This window comes from Apostichopus japonicus, chromosome 2 (genome assembly GCF_037975245.1).
Source record: "Apostichopus japonicus isolate 1M-3 chromosome 2, ASM3797524v1, whole genome shotgun sequence".
Classification (NCBI taxonomy): domain Eukaryota; kingdom Metazoa; phylum Echinodermata; class Holothuroidea; order Aspidochirotida; family Stichopodidae; genus Apostichopus; species Apostichopus japonicus.
In genome coordinates, this window is record NC_092562.1 from 20,902,632 (window position 1) to 20,925,491 (window position 22,860).

The 22,860-nt window shown below is 35.6% G+C and overlaps 1 protein-coding gene across 4 annotated transcripts in view; it reads left to right on the plus strand.

Moving 5' to 3' along the window:
* Window positions 1–22,860, plus strand: part of LOC139981757 (serine/threonine-protein kinase NIM1-like) — a 103,195-nt gene that overhangs the window by 50,726 nt on the left and 29,609 nt on the right. For 3 of the 4 annotated variants that reach the window (XM_071994312.1, XM_071994311.1, XM_071994309.1), the window contains one exon: window positions 15,444–15,797. In XM_071994312.1, the coding sequence (XP_071850413.1) occupies window positions 15,497–15,797 (301 nt within the window). In that variant the 5' untranslated portion in view covers window positions 15,444–15,496. Of the gene's footprint in view, window positions 1–7,051; window positions 7,132–15,443; window positions 15,798–22,860 lie in introns of all 4 variants that reach the window. The other variant, XM_071994310.1, reaches the window with a different exon arrangement.

Below are 22,860 nucleotides of genomic sequence, written 5' to 3' on the forward strand. Positions count from 1 at the left end.
AATTGAGAAGATTAATCAGGACCCAAAAATTGCAGATTGTCATGAAGTTGGTATGTTCTTTTAAATATTAATGGTTAAATCAGTGCCCCAAGATATGCCTTAAACACCTTAAACATGTATATATGTGAACTTTTAAATGAGACATAGACTCTTAAGGAAAAAGAAACATGTATCTTACGTTAAGTTCTTGAGGGATATCCATCCAAGGATAAATGTCATTGTCTGGGATTACCTTTCTGAAAAATGGCTCTCGGTGAATTTTAGGAAGTTAAGTTCATATCGGGAGACTCAGCAGAGTATCTGCACTAAAGTTAAAACAGTGCTTGAAAATTGCTAGAAGTTTTCAAACTTTTTTTTTTTTTTTTTTTTTTTTTTACCATCCAGATAACTCCTTGACATTGAGGAATGTTAAATTAGGCACTAGAAAATGTCTAAATTTTCATTACTTTCTACTTTTTGTTTAAAAATAATAATAAAAATATGGTTCCTATTGATATAATATTACCACAATTACACACAATTTTTCTCTACACACTTGAAAGAGGTGTAGTGAAGCTGCCTGTATACAGCATATATCTCTTTTTTTGATACGACCTTACATTCGCTCATAAAAGAAATACTGCTTTTATAAATTTGTTGATATTTTATTGCCTTTATAAATAATTTTTTATAACATGTACATGTATTGAGTATCAAGTAACATCTAATGCACTTCAGAATTTAAGAGAAGAATCTTGCTTTTATGCTTTTATCACCCAATTAATAAGATCTTTGTCAAAACAATATGGTTAGGTTTGATGATTGCATTAGCACCTTCTGTTTCATATAGTCATTTGGTTTCCCCCACCCCCCCCCCCCCCGGCACTGGTGATATATATCAAATGAAATGAAAACTAATAAAATGGGTAGAAAAGTGATAAATAAAATAAATTATTATGAGACAGATACAAAGAATCCTGGATGATAAGTCTTGTTGCCATAATAGCAATGATATCAGATATTTCCCAATAAAGGAAATTAGGTAAAATTTCATTACCTAACCTATACAGTAGATATTCATTTGTCAAAAAGCAATGCCATTATATTAGTGAAATATAGCAAATTTGGTCACTTTCAATAAAAAGTTTTCTGGTAAATGGTTTGAGTGTTTGTTCCATAAATGGATAAAGTGTGGAGGGTGCCAGTGCTGTGATAGCTATAACTGACATCACACAATGCGTCTCGATACAATATAGAAAGCATATATCTCTACAAGTGTGTGTGTTCTTTGACAGCACTTGATAACAGCTCGTAAAATTATCAAATAGCCATCGGAAATTGCAATTTCACTTCGGGGATACAGTAGTTCTGAAGGGTGCACGTGCATCATATAATACACATATTGTACTGAGAGCAGTATTTTGGATTGTGTTAGGAAAAATTATATATTAGTTTATACAGCAAATGCAATATCACTAGCATTTAATGTATAGTCAGGTTTCAAGTTGAGTTATGAACAAAACATATGTAAGACATTCAGGGACATAGCTATAGAGGGGTGTGGGAGTGTCTCATCCTCCCCCACCCCTTCCCCTACCCTAATAATTTGCTTGAATCTTCATTAGTTGGAAAAATCAGTGGTCAAAAACAACGACATGTTTTGGAAAATTGTATCTATGCGACATAAATCTCTTAAAATAATCACAAGACCCTAGCAACCTCCCTTACTAAATTACTCCAGTAGTCCCAATAATCGTAGGATAGGTTTTGTACAGTATAGTTTCCATAGTTTCAAAACACAGTAAGTGATGTTACCAATTAGCTGAACTTTGTCTTTTGGTCTCAGACATACACACTTTGCAGTGGGATATATTGGGACCATATGCTTCATGCATACAATAACCCTGTGAAATGGTTATATTAGTTATTTTTCAGTATATCTTTCCCCAAATTCTCTTTAATTTATCCGGCAAAAAGGGCATGTTAATTTTTTTAATTTTTTTTTTTACTGCCTTCTGGTTTTGCTTATTTGTATGTGAGCTAGATAAACCTTGGATTTCTTGTTCTGTACTGTGTTGACAAATTCACCTGATAAAACTCAAGTACCTAATAGCTTGTACTTTTAATTTAATTTACGTGTTTGTCTCTTTTGTCATGATTTGACAAATTAAAAATGATATTAACTCGAGAAAAAACTGAAAACATGGTCGGCATTTATAGACAGATCTCAACTTTGATTTGCACATGCAACCATGTTATAAATCATTTTTGTATATAAATGTAAATTAATGAGAGCTAAATCCACCAAGTCAAATCTGCATGCACCTGTATATATATCTACAGTACTTAGGGTTCTAGACCATACAGTATGTTGGTTTTATTAACATGCGAAAAAGTAAAACCCATGAATAATAATTGGTTTGGGGAAGACATTCCAGTCGCCTATTGCAAATTCCATCAAAGTTACTGTCTGGAGGGGGTATCTGGTTTTACTTGGGTAATCTCTGGAATGGTGCATGACATGAATTAATGAGGCTAGGACCGTAGGGTGACAAACGTCCAGAGAGGAGCCTGAGCAGATCTGGAGATTGTCGAATGATGATGCGAGGTGAACAGACTGTCAACATGCAACAAAACAACACAACATATCATAAACTTGAACAGGGAATAATTGAGCTACTATGTCAGCATATAATGCTCTGCGAAATGGTCAAAGTGCTATAAAAAATAAATATATGAAAAATTGGGAGGGGGGGGAATGAATGAAGCAGTTTTTGCATTTACGAAACAGTGAAAATTATAAGAGACAAGATTCAGATATATTCAGAAATATTGCTACACAAACTAAAGCAAGCTAAAACACTGAAATTATTTCCCTGAAATATAACTTGTACACACAGCTCTATGTATTATACAACTATATGAAATAATGTAGGGCCTCTCTCCAGTATGAAATATTGATATTTTGTCCCAAGGAAAAATTGATTATTATTATGATTATGATTATTATTATATAAAAAGGCTGCAAGAGATGAGGCAATTTCAGTAAAGAAACACATAGAATAATGAATAGAATAGTTATAAGTATAGGACAGTCACAATATGTGTGGTATTCACAACAATGTGAGAAACATACTGTACACAGTATACTGTTGATGTACACAGGACGTTGAACAAGCGTCCCACATTTGAAATCCTATACATTTGTTGATGAATAACAAGGTGGAGACTTGAGCAAGTCTAAAGCATACGGTCATTGAAGTAGAATTATACACTGTTCTGAGATTATATTTTCTTCTTTCCATTTTTTTTTGTTTGTCACTTGGTTAAATTGACTATATTAGAGTTGGTATAGATAAAAAATGTTATTTCAAATGACACATTCTTCACATGATAAAGTTTAGCTTTTTGTAGCCCACTGATTAATAATGTCTTTAACTCTGAAAGAGACTAGCAAGTCTATATTAAAGGCAAACCATTGATAGTTAGGAAACCCTGTTACTTTTACATAATTATAAGGTTTCCCTCTATTTGTTTTAAATTTTCAAATTGGTTACATTTTTTTTGTTTTGTGTTTCAATTTCAGTAATAATATTAAGAAAAGTGGGAAGTTTCTTATTCAAGTGATCAGGTCACACACATTGTTCAGATTAATAGAGTCCTTGGTAGTGGTATATATATTGTCCTGAACTTAAAAAGAGGTCAACGGAATGTTTTGCCTTAGGAGACCTTAGATGCTTTGGGTGATGTCGTCGGTTGTAAAGTACACCCGGAATTAGCGGGCAGCAATATATGATGGATGTAGCGATGCGTGGAATTTGAAACTTTGCAATCAAAGCTGCTTTTCATCGGCTATCTTGATTGGCCTCCAGTTACTGTAATGAAGATTTGGCAGTCATAATGATAATGTCCATGGATATCGTTAAGCAGAAACAGAAGTCATGGTTGTCCACGGCATTCGTATCCATTTACCCTCTAATTTCCAAGTTCCATCCAAGGTTGGAGAATATTCCTGCGGTCGATCGATATCCCTTTCTTCTTCTTCTTGCAATCATGCCAATTCGATGGATGTTACTTCAAGGATGGTTTTCTTTTAATTACTGATATATGTAAGTACTGATGTAGAACTTTTAGGAAACAAGTACCTTAATAATACAGTACAACTATGGATTCTAGGAACAAATTGGGACATGTATTGTAGTTTTGCTTTTTGACGTCACATGCACAAATGAAGTACAGAATAAAGAATAGATTTCATGTTTGGTTACAATGCGTAAGTCTCAGTAACATTTGCAATAGTGCTGGCGTGTGTGTTTATGCGTGTGTGTATGCCTGTGTGTGTGTGTATGTGATGGCCAGCCTATTAACATGGTATCTCAAGAAACCCCTGATATGTAGATGTGTCCTATTGTTTGTGGTTCCCACATTGGGGAATCAAAATGTTATACTGTTAATTCCTTACCAGTGAATTAAACGGTTGATGCTTTGTCAACATGATAACTGATTCCTGCATGGTACCTTTCTTTATATGTTGCTGCATTAGTCAATAGATAATCCTCTTCATGTTGATGTGTGCAAGTTCATGTATATTAACATGTAGTGCTTACTACCACACTGTGAATATGTTTAGGCATCGTAACACCTAAACATTTTCGTTTTCTGGTTAACAGTAAGGTGTGTCGATCAAAATTATGGTCGCCAGGTCGATTCAAAGATTAACACGAAAAGGTTTTGTGTGCATATAATTGAAATTTTAGTGAGTTGGAAATTCAAGAACAATGTAAAAACTTTCAGCCTCCACCGGGATTCGAACCTGGGCCTCCCGCTTTATATGCGGACACCCTAACCACTAGGCTATGGACGCTGATTGTATGTCCAGAGGTTCGAAACCGGTAAGGAAGGTCGTAATTCCACTGAGGGCGTTTGTCACCTGTATCGAACAGTACTAATTCTGATTTTGGAGGCATATTTGCCTTATTCACATATATACAGGGATTTACTGTGAGGTATATGAGCATGCCTTAATAATTTGTTTGACTCTAAGCAGCATAACAATTTACTTTCATATTGCTACAAATTTGGACATAACAGTATAAACCGTAATAAGGGGAGACCTACCCAGTTACCCAGCTATGGCTTTTCAGCCATATTGCGTACTACTGTACTTTATTGAGTCTTCTTTAGCCCACAATAAACTATATAGTGTTGATACTCTCAGTCTACTTGTCACACTATATAGGACTATACTGCTGCTGGATCTCTTGCTCTTAGTTCTTGTTTTGTAGACAACATGTTAATTAGTTGATTAAACTGTAGAAAACACCCCTGGAAGATTTATAATCCTTACGACCCTCAACGATAAACCCGATTGGTATCGGTACAGTACGTTTACTTCGTAAAGGATTGGGGGGAAAAAGCAGTGTGACCTGGAAGTATAAGGTCAAAGGCTGGTGCAGTCCATTTCAATTTGCTAATGAGACTGTAGGCAGACAACAAAAACAAAACTTAACAGTACAATTTGTACAAAATGATAGAGAGGTGACAGGTTTATAGCATTACTTATTACTGGTCAAAATTGACCAAAAACAATGTTTATCATGCACAGTGACCAGTGAGTGTTGATGTTTATACTGAGTTTGATCTCGAAACCAAATGGAGCTACTGACAGAGTTTTCGTGCTTCAATTAAATGTACTAGCATGTAGAGTTTATATGCACGCTTGCAATTCAAGTTACAGGTGGTCATTGTACACTACACTACACATTTGAATTGAGTGGGAGTGTAATATTTTCTTACGTTAGTTTTTGTGACATATCGTATGTAGATAGATATCTCAGTGTGTTTATGGTTACCTACAATGCTGGAAGCAGTATATAGCTCTACCTTCGTTAGAAGCCTGTTTGAATTGTTTCAAATTTTTTCGTTCTTTCTTTCTTTTTGAGTTTCACTGACAGAGAGAGTAATCTTAATTTCTTTAGGGTATTCCAAAGGATTTCCTGTCATCTTTGCATTTTCCTTCCATTTGTCATGTTACAAGGCTCTTTGTTGATTACAGTCAGATAACAGTTGTAAGTGGGAAGATATATATTTTTTTCATTAAACAAGGGGAGATAATGACGATGTACAAGTTTTTTACGATTTGATTATAGCCAGGAGCCTCCACTGCTCACGTAAGACCAATTCTCATGTGTTTCAATGGCAAAGTGAAGTTAAGATTTACGTGGAATTAATGGCAAAATGAGGTGATGTGCAATTGCAATGTTCAGGTGTATGTAATGCAGTTTAAAAGCTAATAAACAGAGGATATTGAGTATGTACAGTTCTCCATATAGTCAGTATATCTCAGTCCTCTCCATTTTTGGGGTTTTTTGTTTAATTTTTAGTGTTAGAATATTACCATACACAGCTTTGGTTGCCTACATTGTTGCACAAGATGGAGAACTTCACGATCATTAGCCAAAGTATCCGTCTGCTTGTGTCATATATATTAATCGTTAAAATATTTGTAACTATGACGACCGTTTCCCCCCTCGGATATTTTCTTCATGTATCTGTATTAAAGGATGTTCATGTGGGAATATACCCTATCGAAGGCTTTTAGACAATTTGTCTCTTAACTTCTTTTTCTTCTTCTTCGTTTTTTTCCCCGCCAATTTTCCCAACAAAAATTTCATCTGTTCCTTCTCATTCAACAGACCGTATTAGTATCAGAAATTTGCATATTTGAGTCTGTCTTGGAAAATATTTCCAGGCTTTTGTGAGTCTTATCTTCTGGTATATCATGTCTTGTTAGCTCTCTGTAACAGTCTTAAAGATATAGAGATTGCCAGTAGTTTTGAATATTTATATCAGTGCCTGTACTAAGCTGTAGTTACAGCAGAGCTCTGCTTTATGTTCCTGCTGTTTGATTGCGATCGGGTAAAAGCCTCATTTAAATGAAGATAAGATCGTCCTTGCAAAGTTTCAAAATAAACTGTTGCTTCCCCTCTTGATTCTTGTCATCGAATGTAGACAGAGGCACCTAGTTTAGGATTATCTGTCTTTCCTTGCTTCCTTATGCAAAAATATTCAGGAATGGGTAGGATTCATGAAACCTCCAGGAGTCTCTGGAAACCCGAGATGCGGATTTAGAAGAAGTAGTCTTCCTTTTGGGTATGTAGGGAAGATTATGGAATCAAAGTTTAAAGTCAGTACGAGGGATTTTTTTTCTATCTCTTTCTCTCTCTCTATTTCTCTTTTTGTTTGACAATCTTTTCCATTTCTATTCCAGCTTGAAAAAAGATTAAAACAAAGTATAAGTTAGCATAGAAACAGAACCTTAGGGACAGTCATTTTAACTATAAAGAAAATGTCTGTTTTCATTTTTGGCATAAATCAGCTTTAAATTTTAATGAGTTTAAAATCTTTAGTCTTTATGTCTTCGTGTGGGGTACCTTGGGGGATATCTGGATTCTGTGATGATGTTTGTCTCCTTATATGGGTTGATTGGGATTTATTCGGTGAAGATATTCAAGTGGATACCGGAAAATGAGAGAAATCATCGCAGTCGTATTATCGATCTGCTAGTGTGTTTGACTTATCGATTGGCCTATAGACGTATTGCACAGACCGTAGTTTTGGGGATGAGCGTTAAAGCTCACCCTGAGAATACACTGGTCTTGGTGAATCAGTAGTGGGCTGAATGAATGGAAAGACTTTGAAAAGCGCGAAATCTCCCAAACGGAATAAGCACTTTGGGGAATACGTCATTAATTGTCACAAAACATATATCTGTACAAACAAAAGGAGTTGATTGGCTCTCCTTTGTTTCTCCTTTAAGAACATGCAAATCTTCATGTTTTCTTGCTACGTACACACTGGCCGAAAATGGCACATGATGGTGTTTTTATCTGTTCGACTGATCCAGAACTTTAAGTCCTGGGGAAGGCACACATGCATTTGTTGAATATCTTCTCTTTTTTTTTTAATCTTGTACTTACAGTATTATGTTCAAACCATATTACACAAGATCAAGCATATTGAATTTAATTGTATCTGAGGAGGAACAGTCTTTATTGCAATTTTGTGTGACAGAAGAACTAGTGTACTGTACCCATCCTTCAAACTGATAAATGAGATCTCCCCCCTCCCATCCCCCACCCCAATTGCTCCTTTTAAGATTACTTGTCTGTTGTCAAGTGTTGACCTTTAATCTAAGATATCCATAACAAGATGATACATGTATCAGAAATGTGTCCTTGTATGCAAAAAATTCTACCGAGTTTTACCAAGAAAAAGATAGCCTTCCACCATATAGTGTATCTTTTGATTGATTCACTCAATGCATATAATGCTCAAATACTTAATAAAAAAGGATCAAATTTTTGTTAGCCACCAGTTCGAACTTGCTTCTCTATAATCCTAGCAAATGACCTTACCATATACCAGAAGAAAAAGAAAATTCCTTTTCAGTAATTTCAATTGTACGCAGTAAAAGTTGCCAAATAATTGAATTTCTATATTAAAGCCCAGCAGATTATTATGCAGATGGACGTTACAGTAGTCAAGTGCACTCAAATTGAAATTCGTTGTTTTGAACTTAAAGACTTGGAGCTGCTTTTAGCAAAAACTCTGAGGAATGCAAAAGAACTTGTTTGGGAACTTGCTTGTATCTGAGACGTGCTCAGAATAAAGTGCCTGTCTAACGAATGCGCAAACAACATCGGGATATCAAGAAGAACACTTTATAGAGGGATTTTGACATGCACTTAACTGTTAGTGTATGTAATATTCAGTGTATACTGTTAGTATGTTACTATATACTAAGTGCAGCTCTGATACAACTTTCTGTACAAGATTGGATTTTTAGTTGTTTTTTTTTCAATGAATATAATTAAGGCTACCCATGATATGTAATTTCTTTATATCATTAAGTACTGGAATATTACATGGGTTCCGTGTGGATCTGCAAATATCTTACTTTTGTAGAGCTATCTAGACATAGCAATTTTCTTCTGTACAAGATGGGTTTTTTCATTTATTTTTTTCTCAATAAATAATTATGTCTACGCATTATATGAATGAGAGAACTGTAATTTCTGAATATCATTAAGTACTGGAATGTAATATGGGTTCTGTGTGGATCTACATGCAATCGTACATTTGTAGAGCCATCTAGACAGAGCAAGTTTCTTTGTTATGCGTTATTCTGTTTCCATGGACATCGAAGTGGGGGGTGGGGGCGGACTTGTCTTTCCCACCTGGAAACTCTAACTAACTTTCAACAAGTTTTAATCAAGGGGAATAAGCAGTTACGTCTTTGAATGGTTCACCAGTAATTGAATAACCAAAGTTTGCTTGCACACTCATCCCCCCCCCCCCTTGCACACCCACTCTCCTTTCCCCTAATTCTCTCCCCTATTTATTTTATTTTCCTTTTTCTTTTTTATTGCCTACAGCCATGCCTTTTTCTAAAGTTGTGATAGTAAAACAGTTCATGCCAGGACCGATATGTTACACATACTGGTCTTTGATGTACAGTATAACATTATGTTAATTGTTTTTATCCTAGATGTTGTATCGAGCTGGTCATTGCACCTGTATCATGCATGCAATAATTATTAAGGTATTTAGAGATGGTCAGGTGGAAATGCTTCTCCTTTAACGTTGGTTGTGAGAATACAATATGATTTACAGTGTGAATAGTCATGGGAAACTTTATCATTCTTAAAGTTCCCTGAATTTACTTCACTACCTGTCTCATCATTACATATGCACTCTGATGTACCTAGCTTACTATAAATTGGTATAGTGGTATAGTAGGTTTGTAGCACACAGCACCCCTTTTTGACCAACTTAGATTATTACTGAATTGAAAATGAAATTTAAGTAACGACCATGGCAGCAATGGTATGAATTTTGTTTACATTTCATGTAGATTTTGAGACCAGCTGTAGGGTAGGTGTAAAATGCTGACTGCATGCCTTTCTTAATTTTCAGACAAAATCAAATGACATAATAATGCATTTTTTTTTTACATCAAGATGATAGATGTTTCTTTTCATATATTATATATTATTACAGCTCTAGGTAACTCTCAAAAGTTGCTTTGGGACCACAGTCATAAAAACGAGCATTCCATCATCCTTTTAGTGATTTAGATGCAATGTCAAATATTTTCATCTCAAACATTTCACAAAGTCATTTATGTTTGACTTTTATTACTTTGAGGGGAATAATTTACTTACTATCGCAAACACGGCGTGATGCAAGATTCTGGTAAATTTGATTTACCGATCGCAGCATATATATCACGAACAGGTACAGTATTAATGTTCGGTATCGTGGAATGTCTTCTTAAAAAAGAATGAATCAATGAAATTGAAATGCTTGCTATGTCTCAAATGCTTTCAAAGATCGAATAAAAGACAAGAAAAAAATGAGATTGAGACGAGATGGCAACCAAGTTTAACGTGTCCTACTAAAAAGCTGGTTGATTTTAATTCATGTTATTGATGTGACTGTAAACTAGTGCATAAATGATTTAGATCTGTCAATAATATTTCAACGGAAAATATATCTTTCTTTGATATGGAACTTCTACTATATATATACGTACACGGGAATGTGCAAAAGTTTACAGAATCGCTTTTTCATGCCGATACCGTTCTGAACATTGAGAATACAGATGTTGGTAAGAATATTTCAGTGAGGCTCTGGGAAGGGTTGGGAAAGAAAAATCGTGTCGCGGAATCAGATTACAAATGGAGATGATGGAAAAGATATACAATAGAGAAGATGATTAGGGGGATGGTATGATAAGAGGGAAGTGATGAAACGCTATCAAGAGCTACGAAAATAGGGTTAGGATGACTTAGCCACGGAAAGATGCGGGCAGGACTGACGGGAGAGGTTCAGTGGCCCATACAGCCCTGAGGTGCTGGGCCAGTTTGGATGCCCGGGAAATTCTATAGCCTGTCAGGAAATTTGACTTGGCCCCTCTCTAACCTGTCGGAAGAAAGAGAAAGTGGGTAGTGCAGGTAGAAGTGTGGGTGGGGGGTGGGGGGACACAGTGGTAAAATGTTCCCATCATGTTCCGATTAGGTCGATAGAATGTAGATTGGAGACAGGTAAATATGGTCACTCATTAATCCCCAAACTAGTATGTTTGGGGGAGTATGGGATATATATATATACAAAGTGTACAAATATATGGAGCCTGCATGGTTACATTACTGTTCCAAGAGCCAGATGGGTGAGGGTCAGGGTAAGTGTGCAAGGGTATACCATATTAGTACAGTGTCAGTTATTAAGATTTGTGTCCACAAAGATTTAGGTCCGAACATAGTTTTTTTTTACAAGGAAGTTGAGTGTATAGTGCTACTAATATTTTCTGGAAGAGGTACAGTATATTTCTGATCATAAATTACTGTAGGTGTGTTGGAGTTTATCCGTACTACACACATTAAAAGACATGTTCTCTATCTCTGGCCTGTCTACAGGTGCTTCAGCGATAGGCGCAGCTGCACAGGATGTGTACAAGGTTCATATATAACAGCATATGTACATTTTGTGTCTGATCCAAATGCGACATCACACGGTACAATCTTTTCAATTGACAATTGTCCTCTTATATGTATATATTCCAGCCATCTCTATCATCGTTAGCTAAGACATTAACATAATTATTCAGTTTGACAAAATCTTTCACCACCTGTGGTGCATTACTTATCGGATTGTGGGAATTAAATAGATGAATGCATCTTTTCTTGAGTGTTTTACAAGTACATCTTGCATAACAGAGCGTGCATGCATAAATACATTGCCTATATAGATATAGATATATATATATATATGTATATATTCATGCAATGTTTATCTCGTTATTACATTATACAAAACTATCTGAATATATTCCTGGGTTTTTCTCTTTTCAATTTTTTTGCCCATTACTGTTTGTTGTCTAAGTTTTCCCTTCTTTTTTATCTCTTTTCTTTATCGATTGAATTTATATTAATTAAACCATACGGTACATATAAAGAGCCTTTAATGTGTCTCCTCCCACATACAAACATGATAGCCAGTTCATCCTAAACCGCTTTGATGCAAGTTAAGCTCATTCTCTCATCTCACCATGAGTTCGCACGAAGTCTGCTTCGCTGACTGTAGGATCAAATAATTACTAGGCGTCTGTCGTTAATTGCATTTGTTTTGTTTCCTTTGTTATGATCAAATGTCGAATATGTACATGTTTTTTTGTTTCCGATAAAAATTCATTTCGTATTAAAAGACATCGCACTCAAAAACTGGCAGCCGACTAATATCATCGCCGTTCATCTGGTCTCCTGCTGATGCTTAACGTATCGGTAAAAGCCTAACACAGCAGGCAAGCTAGACAGATTGAATTGAACTTTAATAATGAACTGCCAGGCACTGTTTATATCTACACTGTAATATATGGATGTTATTAGCACACTAACAATATTCAATACTTTTGAATCTGTAGTATATTAGATAAAGTATGATCTAGCAATAAGCACAGCGTTCAATTCACTCACTCATCAAATTATCATATTAGTCAAATTAAATGATTAGCAAATATTGGTAGTTGATAAACCTAAATTTGATTTTTTTTTTTTTTTCCAAGCCAGCTCTGTACATGATTAGTCTACATCTATAATGCATACATTATACTTATCCATGTACAGTGTGTCAATCAAGTAGATGTATCAATTTGAACTGAAAATCTGTTACCCATGATGCATTTCCCTTCCAGTATTGCAGAAGTTACTGTGTGAATTGAATACAACATTTAAAGGCATTTAAACAAATACAGTAGGTAAATACATTATATACAAGTGTGTCTCGACTTAGCTTAACTCACCCCTTAATAGTGAAGCAAATGAAGATATTTCTGTACCCCTGCATGGTATCGACTGTCATTGAGACTTTACTCTTGCAGGACATTTGTTGTTCATGATGTCTATATACCTTTGCACCCCTTGAGTCCCCCCCTCTCCCCCCAATAGTTGTATCTGACAGACTGACAGACTTTCTTTTTAATCGCAGTTCTCCTTTAAACTTGAGAAGATACATATGTGTTGTATGTTAACTTAGTTGAAAGCAAGTTAAATTATCCTCCTGATAAAGAAAGGCTTCATGATATTATTGCTAATAAACTTTTATGGTCCAAAATCAAAAGTATTACTATTGCAGGCCTTCCACCCCCCCCCCCCCCCTTCTTTATTTGGTCTGCTTATTTACTTTAAGAACTGTGTACCGTTCATTTGTAGAATGTGTGGCATATCGATCAAGCAGTACTGTCAGTTATGGTTCCCACGTGAGAGAGGCCTGACTATATTTGTTGCCAGTGATTTTTCTTTATAATGCCGTAAAAATTGAGAGAAATAACCACAGTTATGCTTTTACTGTAACAGTTTGCCAGCATATATTGCAAGCCAGAGTCTGATCGTGAGCCAAGTTTATAATGACCTGTAAAGTTACATTTGAAAAAAGTCATTTGACTCTGAAACTGTTTAGATCACATTGCAAGGAACTACCTTGAAACATATAATAGTTGTATCCTCCCCATGTTGTCAATGCAGCAGAGAGATATGCTGTGAAGTATTAAATTAGGGAGTTAAAAGTCACTGCTCTAATTATGAAGGTAGGTTAATTTATTTGGGATGTTGCAGCCTCTCTGAGAGAGTTCCTGTCATATGCTAGTCCTGTGTGAAGTATCCAACGTTGAACAGGTGCTGTATTTATGAAGTGTTTTGAAAAACCCATTATGGCCGGTATCTTAATTTTATCAAACCTTAAAACTCGCATATATATCACACGTTTGCAGTTCGGACGGAAAGTAATTACGGGGCTTTTTAAGGTGATCGGCAAAGCTGTCCCTCGATAAAAGAAACTGTTTCCATGGCATATTAATCACTAAAATATTACCTAAAGTACGGCATATTGGACGCAGTCCGTAATGTGACAGAGAGGTAGACAGAGGCGTAGAGTTTGATATCGAAATAGAGCCATCTTATTTAATGGAATTACGAGGCATTTTGCCATGCTTCTTTCATATGGGGCATCACAACATTTAACACACTCCTAGTAATACTACTATGCAAGGCAGTACGTATCAAATCATACAAAAGATGTGACGTCTCACAGAGCTAGCAGAGCAGTTACAACCCATCACCTTTCAGTAATTATGTCAAAACTATGGGATACTAAGGGGGCTGCAGCTTCCCATACAGCTAGGCTGCCGTGTATAGTAGTACATATAATCATTGCGCTGCACAGCGTCACACAATATAGGCATGTACTGCTGATCAGCTGCAAGCAGATAAATCTTTTTTTTTTCTTCTTTTTTTTAAATTTTTAAAAATTAAAAAAAAAAATGTAAGGGTTCATCCTAGCTGAGCAGTACTTTGCCGAGCTGTTGCAGCTTTCCTTCTTGACATTGTGTCTACAAGGCTATATTAATGCATATATCACACCGGTGCCAGATGTTTTTACCATACATATGGTTGGTTTATACATGTATCCGCCTTTCAACAGTATAGCTTTACCATGTTAAATGTAAGACCGCATGTCATACAATACTCTCAATCTGCCATAACTTTTTTTTTTTATCGTTACCAAAAGAGCACAATTTTCCAGTCTATGATTAACTTAATGATGGAAAATGTAGGTCTTTGAATGTCTGTGGTGGTTCGAGCAGACCGGGTGAATGAACTGTCGCGGTGCTTTATTTGAAATTTTATTATCCATTTAAGAACATTTGGGGCTTAAAAATGTTGATGCTTCGGTGTAATAAAAGTAGGTCGTACATAATGTTAAAAGTCATGTTATTCTTTACTTTTTTTTGGCCCAAAAGTGGAAAAGTTTTCTACTTTGATGTGCATGGTAACATTAACAAGGACTGGAGAAATAGCTCTCTATGCAATATAATAATATATGCAAGTAATTATTTAGTGATGAATGGTAATTGGTATTAATGGGATTAAGTTTAATAGCAATGTAGCGATATATTTCCAGTTTGATTGTCGGTCCTTCAGTGAGTCCTTCATAAACTGGAAATGTGTCATCATTATTCATAGTGCGCTATCAACTTGAATACAGTATGTTTAATAATTTGGAGACAAAAGTTAATATCGTTGGTATTATATCATTTTTTTCTTAATAACATGAATTTTGCGGCTACTTATTTGTTTTCATGTCAGTCTGAAAGGAATGTTTCAAAGTCATTTTTTAATTTTGAATGATCTATCTTAAATTAAGAAATTTACAATTCTAAGCTGCATTCCCAACAAGTATCAAACAGTCTAGGTAATGCGAAGTATGTGGCAACTACATGTGTGACATTTGCACTTTCATACAGTAATGTTACATAATAACATGTGCTACTCTCGAGATCCGTCATAAAACTTTATCGAGTCCATCGGCGTATTTTGTATTATTTCTCTTTCTCTTCCTTCACTCAGCGAAAAGACTGCAGATGTCGTCGAAACGAGCTGACTAAACGAGGTTTGTCCCCATGGGAACCAACGACAACATGTCAGTTGCTGAGAGCCGACATAGCGAACAGCGAGGGCGCCCATCCGTGTCCTCTAACCACGCTAGCATCGGCTCCCAGGATCCCGCCCAAGACGGTTTTAATTTGGATCCGCCAAAGCGCTTGACACCGTACGAACGTGTGACCGCAGAACTGAACAATGATAGGACAGCTTTGAAGGAAATCACTCTAGGAAAACGGATAGGATTTTACAGAATACGAAATGAACTTGGCACTGGAAACTTCTCTCAGGTCAAAATGGGTCTACATGTGCTAACGAAAGGTTTGTTTCAATGCCTTTTTTCTCCGTCCATCTGTTTTAAAATTGCTCAAACAAACTGAAAGAGGAAATAACATCCAAACCTGAAATAACAGATGAAAGGTTTTTATCTTCACCCGATGTAACTGAAGACAAGTTTTTCATTTCATATGAAACAGCAAGGTAAAGGAAATTGAGCTTTGGATCGGCTTTCGTGTGAAACGTCATCCTTTCAAACAAAGAGGTAGAAATATCATAAAAATAAGATCAGTTTCACTGTAGCTTTCCATAGAAAACTGCAATGAAATTGGAAGAAAGTGAAAAGTAAAAGAAAAAAGGAAATGCAATTTGGGCTAAAATTTCAATTTTGTTATGTAACGGGCTGTTACCAAAAGTGAAAATGAAACGTCTAATAGTGCAGGTGATGAGAGCTATGATGCTCAAACACAGAGTTTATCTTGAAACAGCGTTTAACTCCACCCTTTGACAGAAGCTATACAACAGCACTTGTAATATAGTAACTTCATATGTGTACATAGCTGTTCAACAGCACTTGTAATATAGTCACCAAGTTCATATGTGTGTATAGCTAGTACAACATCACTTGTAATATAATTACTTCATATGTGTGCAAAGTTATGTAACATCACTTGTATTATACTAACTTCATGTGTGTGCATAGCTAGTACAACATCACTTGTTTTATAGTAACTTTATATGTGTGCATAGCTAGTACATCATCACTTGTAATATAGTTACTTCATATGTGTACATAGCTATACAACATCACTTGTAATATACTGTAGTTACTTCATATGTGTGCAAAGCTATGTAACATCACTTGTATTATACTAGATTCATATGTGGGCATAGCTATACAACATCACTTGTGTTATATAGGAACTTTGTGTTATAGCTTGTACAACATCACTTGTATTTTAGTAACTGCATATGTGCACATAGCTATACAACATCACTTGTAATATAGTAACTTCATATGTGTGCATAGTTGTGATGACAATATAATCCATCAGCATGCCTTTCAACTGTGCAAGCCTTTCTGAGGACAATTGCTTTCCAGTCGAGATCTAATTTCTCGAAAATGCGTCACATGAGCAGATGTTTGATACGAAAACAGATCATGGACTGTCGCTGGACGGCCGCACAAGTATCATCATGTATTCTACAAAATCTGGAAGAAGAAGTGTCCATTGAAATGAATAGTCAACAAGAAAATAAATTATATGTTAGCAGTATATAGCCAGCTTGAATGAACTCAGTATAGTTAACAGAGATTTACTGTCAAAGTTATTTCATCTGTTTTCACATAAAATTCCCCGAGTTGTTCCTTGCATGAAGAAAAATCTAAAAACATATTTTGTCTCAGTTTTGCAATGTTCTCAAGATTTTTGCAATCGATCTTACTTTGTGTAAAATAAATTTTAATTAATTTCTATTTCATCAAAGTGTTAGTGAACTAGCAACATAATCAGATACCTTTCCAGTCACCAAGAAAAGAATACAAAAATTGAATAAGAGTTGTTTTTGTGCAGCTATGAATGCCCAAAGAACCTCCCAAAACCAATTGAATTTTTACAATTTTTGTCTCTCACTTTTTTTTACTGTCACCTAATGGCTAGTTTACTCACAGAGACATTTGATTTGGCAGTATTGGAAGGTCGATCAAGATACAGTAGGTAGATAGTGCTATTGTACACTTTCATCAAATTTAATCAACTTTGAGGCCAATTCAAATGTGCTAGCTTTCATGTATACAGGCCTACTGTATGTATGTATACTTATTCCTTATACAATTATCTATGCTGTAAACCTTTAATTGTCATACATGGGTACAATCGCATATATGTCACATTCAATTCTGTAAACATACGTCTGTATGCCCCAAGCATCGATGCATGGCGGACACATGAAGATCGATGTGTTTACATCCGATGAAGATGAACATTAACAAGGATTGAGTTTATATATATATATACTGCAGAGAAGCTGTACAGTTACAGCATAGTGCAAAATAAATTGTTCTGTAAGTACTATTTTTTTTAGCTGCAGTAACATCTAAGTACTGATTTACTGACAAACAACCATTGAAAATACCTTATATCGTGAGAGAAGAAAAAGACAAAATGGACTGGTATAGCAAATAAACCACCATAGTAGCAGTATAATGGAGCACCAACAGCAGTTGTACCATTTGAAGAGGACAGTCTGTCTTGATATGTGATGGACAAATATTCTACCTCTCAGGTCCAATTAGACCTTTGATCTGCCTCATCCTCTTCCTCCACCTTCTCCTCCTCCTCCTCCTTCTCCTCCTCCTTCTCCTCTTCCTCCTCCTCCTCCTCCTCGATGGTTGATTAAATATTTATCAGTCTAATAAAACAACCCTTGCTATTTGTTCAAGAGACAGTCAGTTTATGTTACACCTTCTGTATATTTATAGCTAGATGTCCTGGGGCACTTTGTAGTTACCAGTCATGATAAGTTCACTAACTAGTGGTTTCACCACAGTTTACTAGTAGATCGAATGGTAGCAAAAACTCAATGTTTTATATGGATGGGATTTTAATCTGTCTTCAAAGAAGGTGTATTGTAACTGTTGGTTAGTACACTTAGCCTTAAGTTAAAGTTGTTTCAAGGTAGACTAGGGACATCTGCTATGAAATTGTCATCAATGTTGATAGGCTCTCAACTTTTGTCTTTGATAAAATAGTATGTCTCCTTTGTACAAAAGCTGCTATACGTGTTTGCACTTTTATAGCAATTTGACCATTTCGCACGATAGCATTTTGCGTTGCCATACAGGATAAATTATACCCTGGATGTATATATATTTAAAGTTAGTTGGACTGTGTCTGAGGGGTTAAGATTTGAGGGCTCACTGACCTATCCTGACATGAATTCAACCAAGGAGCTATAAACCCAGGTTTATAGCTCCATGATTCAACATAGCAGTGGAGTTTGATGTGTACAGTGAGTTTATTAACTTCACTCCGGGCTCCTGTAAATACCACCTCCTACCTACAGTACCTACCTTAGAACAAGCGGTCACAATTTTGCCCTGCATGCACCCCCGATGACCTCTCCGGGTCAATGTACTCTTCCTCCCTATTCTTACCATAATGAAGCTCCCGATGCGATGTCTTCTCAAGGTTTTGTCATCACAACTCGAATCAAAGTTTCTAAGTTAACATCTGTGAAGTTTACAATGGATCTTTATAGACTCCAAATGCAAGTTCCAGCTGTTTAAATTCAGCTCTATACATCTTATCATATCCAATCCAGTCCACACTCCATCTCATATTATTAAATTGCCTAACATTACTTCATCATCATCATATCTCCATGAGTACCATTCTGTGACAATGTTTAATAGTACCATTAAAAACTTTGATAAATGGTCCAAACGATAACACATCTCTCTCCCCTTGGCAAATGCATTCACTATACTGAAAGTATAGCTCTTAATTTATTCCTGTGTTTGATATGTCTAATCACTCGTAACAGCATCCCGTCAAATAAATCCTGCCCCAACTTCTAAAAAACAAAAACAGAAGCATGAATGTTGAGTCTTAGCCAACAACATCTTTCAGCTGAGATCGTACATCATGTAATTATTTTTTTTTTGAAGTTTCTTCTATATCTGGTAATACATAAATTTTGTCACTCGATTTGAGCCATCAACCGATAAATAGTTTTTTTAAAGTTTTTTTTACTCTATCTCTGGTAGAAAGCACGGATCAATAGCAGGGACAGTGTTAGAGCTGGTATGGCACCGTTAATTCATACAAAATATCATATTGAATAGAGAGGCATTTTGAAAATTTGAAAAGTTGGTGTCATTTGAATTATTTTATATCTATTATATAATATAGTTTTGTGATATACTTTTGTAGATTCAAATTTGAGAGTTGGTTCCAGAGTTGAGAGTTTGTATCGTACTGTAGAGAAAAATTGAGAGTTTTTGTTTGTTGTAAAGTTCATTTGAATTTGTTTGTTTGTTACAGAGTTTGCTTGTTGAGACAATAATAAGTCAAGAAATGCGCTGATTTGCATACAGTACATGTCCACAACCAGATAGCACACACCCCCTTAGAACAGTGCTTTTGGTTATGTATGAAGGCCTTTGTGTGTACATAGTATTGATAGGAGTTTAGTGGGAGACTGGAGTGAGTCAATCATGCTCATTTAATTAAGACTTTTATAGTCTGCCCCCCTTCCCATTACACATTACCCCTCCCCCTTACCACTCATGCAATTTCCAACTTAATTCAACACATGTGCTAGACCCTACGGAGGACCCCTACATTTCAGGTTATGCATTTTGACATGCTATAGAAATATAATGGTAACTCAGTAGCTAAAATTGAAAAACTATTATTATGCAAATTTAGTTACAGATTTCAATTTTGAAATCAAACAAGTCAGGTGGAAAGAGTAGCAGATAAAGAGAAATAGTTATTAAATACTAACTCTTATTAATATCTGTATTGTAGGAAAATATGGCCAATTCTATATAGAGGTCAGCTGCCCCAATCCCCCAATCCCTACTCCGCCCCTGTCTCCCCCCCCCCCCCACACACCAGTTTCTACGGTATCTCTGCCCATGCACAATCTTAACTCCAATACCCTGTTGCTTTTCCTTCATCATCAGGTGTTATAGTATCACAGGATCCATCTATGTATTTCCAAACACCAGCTCTACCACACAGTAATGTGTACAACGTTGCCTAACGTTACACAGGTCTCGGAGCAGACCTTGTGTTCTGCCTATCCACTGTATATAGTCTCAGAGTGATAAACAGAGTCTGCATATATTGTGATACAAGGGCGAAATTTTTTTAATACATAGATGAAAAGAGGTTACAATCTTGGTTTCTATAGATAATTACAAAATCGATGTAAGTTCTTCAGTTAAAATTTGTCCTTAGATCTTCCTGCTGTTTTTTTTTTCTTCAAAATTTTGGGCTTTGTAATCAGAATTTACCAACCGAATCTTCAGGAAGTTAAGAGACTGTAGATTTAATAAAGAGAAAAAAATAAGGGCTTGAAAAAAAAAAAAATTGCTTAGTTTTGTGCACATCGTAGAAAGACAAAATGAAAATTATGCAGGAGACTTATTGCAACACTTGTAAACCGCAAGCATCTTTAATTTTGAATTCCCCATGCTCGGCTGCTGGACTGCTAAGTAATAAATCATGTTTGGCAACCATTAATCAATAAAAGTGTTATAGGTTAACAAGGCTTCAGTAGGTTGCACTATAATTATGGATATATACAGATTCATGTTGCCATGGCAATTTGGAACCATCGAAGCATTTAACAAATGAAAGGAAGTGAATTGCAGTATATTGAAAAATTGCAATTTTTTTTGTTTTTATGTTTCTTGGTTCGATATTACTTTATGCAATTTTGGATTCCAACGTGAAAGCAGCGTATGAATGGACGATTATAGTTAGCTTTTTTTACTGAACAAACTTATCAAAAATATCAGAAATTTTCAGAAAAGAATTTTCTAAACTTTCATTTACATTTGAAATAAATATTAATTTCTAATTTTTCTGGTACAAATATGTTTAAAGGACTGGTTCTAAGCCAAATTTTATAATATTTTCTGTGACTTTTATGGTGAAATGTTTTCCGGGGTATTTGATTAATTGAGCTCAGCTCTTGTTTCTCATTAATAGCTAAGTACTGCACATTAATTTCTAGAAATAGATCGTAACTCTGTTTTACTCGTAGGATCCAAAAGATCTCTTCTTCTGTCGAGATTGGTAGTCTTAGAAATACATTTGTTTTCTCACAGAGGTGTATTGTGTTTAATACTCCCATATCTTTCTAGTCTGATCATCAAATTTTGTTTTGGTCGTTGTCCACTCTTCCTGTTAGAACTGTCTAAATTTAGGACATATCCGGGCAAATATTTAATGGTAGCTGCTGCCCGGTGGCCTGAGGCGACCAAATTTCTGTTCGAAAACAACAAAAAAGCTGTGAAGGTGATCCAGCGGAGGCAGGTTGTTTACATCAAATATGAAATTGAATCATCACCAAATAGGTAAAATAATAAATTGGTATCACCTCCCAAAGCTTGTGTTGTATTCACATGCACATACCATACTGGTCATTGTTTAAATATTTTGCTGCATACAAATTTGCTGTTTGGACAACCGAAATGTAAGGCCTGGTTGTCTTAAGGACAACTTAAGAAAAATCCTTCAAACTTTGGCCCGCATATGTTCCAAGGACAAGATTTTTCTTGATGAAGTCTGGATTAAGTATTCACCATCACGTTCAGCATGGTGGATCTTCTACAAGAATCCCTCCTCTCCTTGATCCGTTTATTGTTTCTGGATATGTATGTAGTTGATACACCGTCATTTACAATGGATCATCTGGAAAGGAGTGCCTCCTATCCTTGATCCATTAATTATATGTGAGGTGATCCACCTTCACTTATAATGGATCATCTTGAAAAGATTGCCTCCTATCTTTGATCCATTAATTATTACTGTATATATGTGAGGTGATCCACCTTCACTTATAATGGATCATCTTGAAAAGATTGCCTCCTATCTTTGATCCATTAATTATTACTGTATATATGAGAGGTGATCCACCTTCACTTATAATGGATCATCTTGAGAAGATTGCCTCCTATCCTTGATCCATTAATTATTACTGTATATATGTGAGGTGATCCACCTTCACTTATAATCGATCATCTTGAGAAGATTGCCTCCTATCCTTGATCCATTAATTATTACTGTATATGTGTGAGGTGATCCACCTTCACTTATAATGGATCATCTTGAAAAAGATTGCCTCTAATCCTTGATCCATTAATTATTACTGTATATATGTGAGGTGATCCACCTTCACTTATAATGGATCATCTTGAAAAGATTGCCTCCTATCTTTGATCCATTAATTATTACTGTATATATGTGAGGTGATCCACCTTCACTTATAATGGATCATCTTGAAAAGATTGCCTCCTATCTTTGATCCATTAATTATTACTGTATATATGTGAGGTGATCCACCTTCACTTATAATGGATCATCTTGAA